The 9,598-nt window shown below is 52.1% G+C and overlaps 1 protein-coding gene across 9 annotated transcripts in view; it reads left to right on the top strand.

Moving 5' to 3' along the window:
- The first annotated feature begins 6,078 nt into the window (after positions 1-6,078).
- Positions 6,079-9,598, top strand: part of TPM3 (tropomyosin 3) — a 27,872-nt gene continuing 24,352 nt past the window's right edge. For 2 of the 9 annotated variants that reach the window (XM_015571741.1, XM_006775628.2), the window contains exons 1-2: positions 6,080-6,284; positions 6,837-6,962. In XM_015571741.1, coding sequence (XP_015427227.1) covers positions 6,168-6,284; positions 6,837-6,962 — 243 coding nt within the window. In that variant the 5' untranslated portion in view covers positions 6,080-6,167. Of the gene's footprint in view, positions 6,285-6,836; positions 6,963-9,598 lie in introns of all 9 variants that reach the window. The other 7 variants (XM_015571742.1, XM_015571736.1, XM_015571738.1 and 4 more) reach the window with 5 other exon arrangements.

Raw genomic sequence — 9,598 nt, 5'->3', positions numbered from 1 at the left:
AGGGGAGCCCCCGCAGCCCCCACCCCAGACTTCTCACTGCAGGGCTCACAGGGAGATCATCCCTGTGTCTGTGCCTGGGCCCTGTCTCCTGCTCCCTGGCGCTCCTCCGCAGCGACAGTGCAGTGGGCACACCAGGCAGGCTGCTTGGTGGGAGGGCAGGCCAGTGGCTCAGGGACTCTCCGCTGCCTTGCCCAGCCCCCCGCTGCAGGATGATGCAGGGCACTCCCAGCCCCGCCCTTAACCTCCCTCCCGGGCCTTCCCCTAAGGCAGCAGTTCTCAACCTGTGGGTAACGACCCCTTTGGGGGTCGAACAACCCTTTCACAGGGGTCACCTCCAGCCAACCTCCCCCTCAACTCAGCCCAGCTCACAGGTGGCTCCCCCAGCTGCCTCCCAGTTGCCATGGTGTCAGAGGAGGAGGAGGAGGAAGAGGAGATGATGATGAGGGGCAGGTTTCTGAGAAGCAATCCCTGAACACACACCAGCTGGCCCCTCCTTGCTCACTCCCTCTCCAATGTCAAAGCAGCCATTTGTGTAGCTGGGCCGGGGCCTCTTCCTAGCCGGGAGCAAAGGAGGTCAAGAAGGCAGAGGGCCCAGGGAGTGGGTTCTGGGACCCCAACCTCACCCAGCGGATTTCCTGGACCCGGACTCCATCGCCCTCCCACAGTTCCCAGACCAGGCGGGCTCTTCCCTGCCTCCCTGCCTTCCCGCATGCAGTTCCCTCCATCTGGAATGCCCTTCCTCAGCCTTCAGGTCCCAGCGGCTTTAACTCCACTGGAGAAGCTCCCCTGAGTCCCCAGGGGCTCCCCCTGCATCCTGCACCCACCGCGGTCACAGCCCTTTTCTTGATGATGCTCTCACGGGGCGGTGAGGTCTTGGGGATGCTAGCTTTGCCTTTGTAGCCCAGCGCCTCGCATAGACAGGTGCTCAGTAAAGCAAGAAGGAAGGAGGGAGGGAGAGAGGGAGGGAGCAAAGAGGCACCTCTGGTTGGATTGGAGAGGATCTGGACTGAGCACCAGGCACAGGGCTGGGCACGAGCAAAGCCCACCCCCTTCCTGCCACCTCCACTTGAACCTGGGCTCCAGCACCTTCTGCCTCGCCCCATTTGGAGCCGGCTCAGGGTCCTCTCTACACCCACAGGCCTGTGTCTGTTGTCCCTTTGGAGGCAAGGTCATCACACCAGGAGGCAGGCGTGCACTTGGCTCCATAAGGAGCTCCCTGTGTTGGGGAGAATTGGGAGAACGGCCTCCATTCTCCGAAATCCAGGGCCAGGCAAGCTTGCAAGGGCCTGAGGGCTGACCTTGAGCAGGGGACTTCAAAGGGTTTCCACAATGAGTGCTTTCCGCAGACAAGGCCTTACCTGATGGCCGTGACATAAAACAGACAGAAGCTAAGCTGCTTGGGCGAAGTGGTGCATGTTGAGGGCGCCTGGGAGAGGGACCAGAGTCCCCTTTCCCCTGTAGCTCTGGGTACCAGGGAGATGGCGGAGTAAACCCCACTCCCTTCCTGCCGCCGCCACTTGAGCCCGGGCTCCAGCACCTTCTGCCTCTTTCCATTGGGACCGGTTCAGAGGTCGTGTCCATACCCACGGGCCTGAGTAGGTTGCCCATTTGGAGGCAAGGGACCCTCTTTTTTCCCAACTTTCAGAGCTTCTCCTCCGTTCTCTCCCTACATGCCCTACTGACGAGGAGCACAACGCAGCAAGGTACAGGGATGAGCACAGGCTTTGGAGTTGAGTGTGGGTTCAAGGTCTGGCTTCTAGTTGCTGTCATCATGTATACGTTAATTCCCTGAGCCTCAATATCCTCTTCTGAAAACGGGGACAATAACACCCATCTCCTCCTAGGGTTATTAAGAGGATTAAATAAGGCAATGGATGTAGGGCAGATATGTCAAACTCTCGGCCCTAGAGGGTTTGGCTCAGTAGATAGAGCCTCGGCCAGAGGCCCCCCCCCCCAGTTGAATGCCAGTCTAGGACGTGTACCTTGGTTGCAGGCTCCTCCCCAGCCCAGGCCCTGGTAGGGGCGCATACAGGAGGCAACCAATTGATGTGTTTCTCTCACATCAATGTTTCTCTCTGTCTTTTCCTCTCTCTCTCTCTTCCACTCTCTCTAAAAAGCCAATGGAAAAATATCCTCGGGTGAGGATTAACAAAACACACACACACAAAACCGCAACCTCAGTGGACTGGGATGATGCTTTAATCAACCGAGCTACCTGGCCAGGGCTGGTTTTCCTTTTATTTGGGCTCCATTAACGGCTCCCCGGCCCCCGCCCCGCCTCCCACCACACTTCCTCGCCAACCCCTTTCATTTCTCTTTCCTCTGTTCATTTGGACCCACAGAACACCCAGCCCTCTCTGCCTTGATCCCTGACCTTGGCCCCTTTCCCCAGGGCTTGTCAGTGCCGGGCCGGCTCCAGTATTGGCAGGCTGGCCTCCTACAAAGCCCGTCGCTTCTGATCCTCTCTGCCTCCCCTGTCGGTTCTCATCACATCAGCTGAGTAGTTCACCCATCCGGGCCCCTTGTCCTCTGTGGCTGGTGCCTTCCCCAGCTCCCCTGGTAATGAAATGGCTGCAGAGAGGGTCCTTCCAGGAGAAACAGGAAGCTTTCATCAGAGGCCGTCTGCTGTTTCTGCCTCGTTATGCCGTCCAGTCTCCTTTTCAGGGAGCTGTTCCCCCTACATCACTATTCCTACCTCTGCATCTGTTACCCTCGTGCCCCAAACACGGAAGTCCTTTCAGTTCCCGCTAGTCCTTTCCCCAGCCTCTCTCCCAGGCTCTGCGGGTAGTCAGCTTTCTCAGAGAAGGGAACTAGGACTGGAGGAGTAAGGGTAAAAGGGAAGGTCAACAAGGTAAAAGCTACACACAACCCTTCACTGAGAGTCATAAAGGAACAGGCCATAAGACGACAACGCCATGGTTCCTACCTTGGGGCTCAGACACCATGGGTTAGTCTTCCCCTGGAAGGCAGGAGCCACACAACAGGAATTGACTGGGGCTTGGGACAAGCTATCTATCTAGATCAAGGGCACTGTGGAGTTGGTATATGTGGGGGCCAGGGGGCGGAGGGGAGTGTCCAGACTAATGGGAACAAGGACACATGGAACAGGCCTAGGGGCTCAAGCAGGGCATCCTCCTCCCACCCCCAGACTCCACCCAAGCCCCCCACTACCCCCACCTCTAGCGTAGCTATAACTTGGGCTCCTTGCTGCCATAGTAGAGAGAAGCATCTGCCTGCCACATGCCATTCAACAGATTTGATTCCCTTCAGAAGAAAAACCTCCCAGAAAGTGATCAGGCTGCATTCCTGTGAGGGAAGACCTTTAGAGGAGCATGTCCAGGGGTGGGAGAAGCCTCAGGAGAAGAGAGCCCTAAGGAATGCAGGCTGCTTCCTGGCAGAGGGTTTCCTCCCTCACCCTTGACCTCCTCACGTCGTCGTAGTTTCAATGAGCCGGGCAGGGGGACCATACATCTCTGGAGCCCAGGCTGGAGCCTGCTAATACGACATGTCACTCCTCTTCTGGACATCCAAGGGTGACTTTAAGAAGGACCTGGAGGACGTTGGGAGAAGGTGAGAAGGGACAAGATGGTGGGAAGAAGCAGCCAAGCATTCTAGAAGTGTCTCCCTTTCACAGCGACTCATTTGTAGTACTTAAGAGCAGAAAGGTGCCAGGATGGTTCCCACGGAAAGGCCCTCGGCTATCTTGTGGAGGTGACTTGGAAAGGTTAGGAGTTCTGTTGGAAGAGGAAAGCAGAATGCACAAGCTTCCAGCCCCACTCTGGAAAAGCCTCAGGGGCAGCTGGGAGGGAGCTGAGGAGAGCAGGTGGCAAGGCTGACAAGGAGCTGCTGACACCACTGATCCCCGGGGCACTGGGGCCGTGACATCAGGGGGAGAAGAAGGACGGGGGCCGGAGGTGGAGCCCTGCCAGATAGCTTCCTGTGTTAGCCCGACGTGATCCAGCAAAGGCCAGGCACTGGTAAGAGAGGAGCTGAGACAGGGGTGGCACGAAGGGCAGATGAGTAAGAACTGGCTGTCTTGGGAGGCCCAGGGCAGGAGTCGGTGCCCTTCCCCCAGGAGCGGACCCTCCAGCTAGCCAGCCTGGGTGCTGCTGGATCTACTCTGACCCTCCTTTGCAGTGGGGAAGAGGCAGGTGACCCCCAAAGCTCTCCTGCCTGCTTCTGTGTGATATGTTTGATATTGGGTTGTTTAATTAGGAACCAACTAAATGTCAAACATATTCTTACAGCAGTGGGCAATCTGGCATCAAACTCTTTCCTACCTCTTGGGGTCTGGGGCTCCTGTGATTTTTACGGAACCTCTTCCTCCAGGATCCACCTGGAAGAACAGCCCACATGGATTGCAATCTTAAGCTGGAGGGCTGGTATTTATTTGAGTATCTAATCTTCCTCTATCTTTTCCTTGTACCCAAAGTGATCTTCTCCTGTCCCTTATATTTTTCTCCTCTTTATCCAACATGCAACCCCTTTTAAAAAATTCTTTATTGTTGAAAGTATTACACATGTCTCCTTTTCCTCCCATTGACCTCTCCCAGCCCGCGCCCACCCCCTGCAGCCCCCTTTCTTAGCCACTGCCTCCTGACCCCGGGACTGTCTTGTTTCTGAGTCCCACAGTAGGAGTCCTTAATTTCTCTGCTCTCCTTCAAGAGTTAGCTGATGGTCTATCGGCCCATCTAACCTCTAGTGACTGGAAGCTCTCAAGAGTGGACTCCAGTTTTGCCCTCTGTCTCAGTTCCCCCATTGCTGGGGCTTAGTATTAACACGACCCATCTATCCTTGGCATAATGACTGATTAGAGCCATTTATATTCTTCCCTGATAGCTCTGGTCACCTTGAACAGTGTCCCCCTCGCTCTTGGCATTTTCTCCGATTGTATGGTGCCAGTGTCCTGGGATCCATCGCCACCTGTCCGTGACAAGGCTCCAAGTGGAAGAATGAACATGGCCGGGAACGAAGCTGGGCAGAATAACGCTGGCAATGATGACTAGCATGATGAGTGCGTGGGAGGTGGGGGTGGCGGATATGAAGGGAGCAGAGGGTGAGAAGAGGAGAGGAGCAACACAGGCCTCGGTGTGTGCGGGTATCAAAGTTCTATTTATTTTTTTTTAATATATTTTATTGATTTTTTACAGAGAGGAAGGGAGAGGGATAGGGAGTTAGAAACATCGATGAGAGAGAAACATTGACCAGCCGCCTCCTGCACACCTCCTACTGGGGATGTGCCCGCAACCAAGGTACGTGCCCTTGACCGGAATCGAACCCGGGACCTTTCAGTCCTCAGGCAGACGCTCTATCCACTGAGCCAAACCGGTTTGGCTCAAAGTTCTATTTAAAGATCACTATGGGCAAACAGAGGGCATGGTCCCATCTAGACTCTTCTGCCCATGCCCTGATTCTCTCTCCCACCCCACTTGAAGCTCTGGGATGGCCTTCCAGATCTCCACTCTACCCTCTTACCCCATCCCTGTGGCTCTTAAGGGGGAGGAACAGACCTCCCTGCCAATTAGAGGCTCTCAAAATAACGCCGTAATTTGATCAGGGGATTTGGGGGAATTTTCAGGATCATGAGTGACCTCCCCTTTTTACTGTTGCTCAAGCTTCCAAAATACCAGAAATCAAAAGGTGAAATTCAACGGTGGTGTCTGATCAGCACCCAACACAGTCCAGGTGAGAGGAAGGGGAAACGGAAGAGCAAGTAGGACCCTTTGAGTGAAAACTACCAGTCTAGAATTACCAAAGTACCTTTCTCTATTTCCATGTTCACCTCTCCGCCCCCCCCTCCCCGCCCCTCTTTAAAAAAACAACAACACCCATAGAGCTGCCCAGAGTGAGTGGAAAGTCTCAGGGTCAGCAAGAGCCTCCCCCTCCCCCACTTTCCATTGTCTAAAATCGGCCTCAGCTGTTCCCCCATTTTTTCTCTGCTGGTGATGTCAGTCCATGAAAGTGTCTCACCCCGTGTTCCCCCCGGAGAACAATGATGGGCTGGAGGGATCTGGAAGGACTATATTAGGAACAAGAGGTGGAGCCAGGAGCAGAGATAAAGGCTCAAGTCTGGGGGGCTCCCCGTCACTCAGCCAGCAGCACCTCCTCTCTGGCCCTCGTCTCCGTTCTCTGGTGTTCGCCGGTGAGCTCAGCAGCGGCCGCGGCTCATGATGGAGGCCATCAAGAAAAAGATGCAGATGTTGAAGCTGGACAAGGAGAACGCCCTAGACCGGGCCGAGCAGGCGGAGGCCGAGCAGAAGCAGGCAGAGGAAAGGAGCAAACAGGTAGGCGCTGGGACCGGGGTCTCCCACCTACGGGCGAGCGAGATTGTGCAACGGAAGAGAGCTTTCGTGGGAGAGGCAGTGACCACTGGGACCTGATGGGCAGAGGACAATGAGGGTATCCAGCTCAGGCTGCCCGTGTGACCTTGGGAACGTTAGTGTCCCCTTCGGAGCGAGAGTGTGTCTCCCTGATTTAAGCGAGAGCCGATCACATTTTGTTAGAGTCCTGATTTCTAGAGGAAGAGGTGGGACCTGGGCATACAGCAACGCTTTTCCCTTAGATGGAGTTATAGGTACCTATCCCCCTAATATATTTACCATCCCAGAGTCTTAGATGAAAACCTGGCAGGACTGGATCATCTTAGGATCAGAGATCACAGGGCGACAGGACAAGACCAGCAAAGCTCCTGGGGCAGCTGGCTGGAAGTAACTGGAGAGAAAGTGTGTCATTCTGGTGACAGCTCAGGGGTCTGTCAGAGCTCAAGTTCCCAGGGTCTGAGCCGGGCACTGTTGTGTATGCATGTCTTGTGTGTGTGACTCTCACGGCTCCTGTAGTTAGAAGATGAGCTGGCAGCAATGCAGAAGAAGCTGAAAGGGACGGAAGATGAGCTGGACAAGTATTCCGAAGCTTTGAAGGATGCGCAGGAGAAGCTGGAGCTGGCCGAGAAGAAGGCAGCGGACGTGAGTATTAGAGAGATGGGGGGCGCGGGCGGTTCACCCACACATATAAGATCTTCATGTTAATATGACTAAATTCCAAACACACTTGGTCATACATACGTGTGGATTCACAGAATGTAGACATAGATGCCCACATACATTACAGCATATAACCACATGCTGGCATATCCTTGTAACGGCAGATATGTACTTTCTTAAAGGCACATAGAAGTCTCTTATTTTGGTCTCACCCCAACCTAGGAATTCCGTGATCTTTTCCAGGACCTGGACAAAGGGAAGGGACTCTACGTCCAGAATACTATCACTTATCCCACCTCCTCCCCCAGGCCGCATTCTTCGCTTTTGTGCCCAAGGCTTGGCACGTAGATATGTGTATTAATAGGGAAACTCTCATCTCCTAACTGCCCAGCAGAGGCAGCTCAGTTTTCATAATGGGACAAAGAAGGTCACATTGACCCTGGCCTCATCTCGGTTTACTTATCTTGGCTAATGTGGACATCTGCCCTTACGCTTCAGAGATGCTACAGGAAGCATTGTTCATGGGGCAGCAGAGAGGACCTTAGAACGATAGACTATAATAGAAATAAGATGGACTCTTAGATGTGGGGTAAGCTTAGAGGGTAAAGGTATCACCACAGACCTCACTCTGTGACCTTGACTAGATTGCTCAGCTTCTCTAGAGCTGAATTTTCCCATTTGGAAAGGAAATAAATTCTCTTTTCCACTTTATTTTATCCCATAACCACCTACTTTCGTTCACTTCAAACTTGAAATTCACCACAAAGATAAATGCGAGATTACATAGAAAAGTACCATACGTATCTTAGCAATAAAAGAATGTCCTGGTATTGATGGAAATAGTCAATTCTCAGCTCTGAATTAACAGGAAAATAGTAGCGTGTGTTTTTTTATTTTTGTGAATCCTCACCCAAGGATATGTCCCCCATGGATTTTTAGAGAGAGTAGAAGGGAGGGGGAGAGACAGAGAGAAACATTCGCATGCAGCACTCTGACCAGGGCCAGGGAATGAGCCTGCAACCAAGGCATGTGCCTTTGACTGGTATTGAACCCGGGACCCTTCAGTCTTCGGGCCGATGCTCTATCCACTGAGCCAGACTGGCTAGGGTAGAGCATGTTTTTTTAAATTACATTTGGCTTTGGAAAATAGCTAGAAAGACAGAGTAGGCCACTCACAAATGTTTTCCGATCCTCACATTTGGCCTCATTGCTGTTAGGTTTCTGGCCTCCTCTGTGGCTCTTCACCACTTTCAATGGCCTGGGGAAGTGGTGAGTGTTGTTAAATATACCCTGTCAGAGGTCAGAGACACTAAGAGGATCATGTACAGTATAGGTATTCATAGTTCCCAAAAGTTTACACCACTGCAAACGATGAACTCACCCTTCTCATAAAATTGCAACCAACACAGGTTACCCCTAGGGCTTTGGGCAAATGCTTGATGGCCTGCTGCCGTTGCCTAACCGAGGTTCCAGGTGTAAATGGGCAGATCTCTCTGTTCTAATAAACAGGCATGGGGGTAGCTTTTGCAAACTGGCACAATAGCAGGTTGATAACATTTTGTAAGATGTTGGTAACAAATCCCTGGGAAATCTTTAGGCTGAAATAGTATGTGGGCTTGAGCAGGTGTTTTCAGGAGCAACGAAGAGAACAAACAAGTCTAAACCTGAGATCTTGGGAGGTCAATGTGACCTAGAGCAGCGGTTCTCAACCTGTGGGTCGCGACCCCTTTGGGGGTCGAACGACCCTCTCACAGGGGTCGCCTAAGACCATCGGAAAACACATACATAATTACATATTGTTTTTGTGATTGATCACTATGCTTTCATTATGTTCAATTTGTAACAATGAAATTGGGGGTCACCACAACATGAGGAACTGTATTAAAGGGTCGCGGCATTAGGAAGGTTGAGAACCACTGCTCTAGATAATAAATAAGTATCATTGGAAAGATACGGGAACTTCCTGGGGATAAATTCTGTCCTGTTTTACACACACACACACACACACACACACACACACGTCATCCCTCACCTAAGCATACTGAGTATATTCATTTCATATGTATAGTTCAGTGGTAGTAAGAACATTCACATTGTTTTGTTGGGCAACCACGGCTAAGGTCCTTTCAATACGAGATGAAATTAGAAACCAATTACTGTATAACAAGGGGAAAGAGGAATGCAATGGTTAGGACATAGAGTCATTACACTCTATTTTAAGTACAGGACGTGGGAGGGCTGGGAAGAGGAGGGATCTATTGTTGTATTGTTGGTCACCATGAAAACAATAGCACTGGACTCCGTTCTGCCCATCCATCCTGCTTTTTAAGGCTATCAGAGTCAATCCACCTGTTTCCCTGGATCAAGAGAAGATTATCTGTTCAAATCTACCAGCCTCTGGAATGCATGGTGTTTCAACAGCCCGTTGGTTTGTCGAAGATGAGGTCTGCTTTTTCACTAGGGCAAAGGGAGGTTCAATAGTGCCCCCTGCTGACCAGCACCTAGATGACAAAGTATCATTTCCACTTCCTTAGACCCTCTTGTCAGACTTCTCCCAAGAGAGTAGGAAAAATTCTTAGGCGATCAGGGTAGAGTTTACTGAGGCTCAGATCTCCGCT

The sequence above is a fragment of the Myotis davidii genome, unplaced genomic scaffold (assembly GCF_000327345.1).
Source record: "Myotis davidii unplaced genomic scaffold, ASM32734v1 scaffold208, whole genome shotgun sequence".
NCBI classification, from domain to species: domain Eukaryota; kingdom Metazoa; phylum Chordata; class Mammalia; order Chiroptera; family Vespertilionidae; genus Myotis; species Myotis davidii.
Note: the sequence above shows the minus strand (reverse complement) of the source record. Positions and strands in the feature narration are given on the sequence as shown.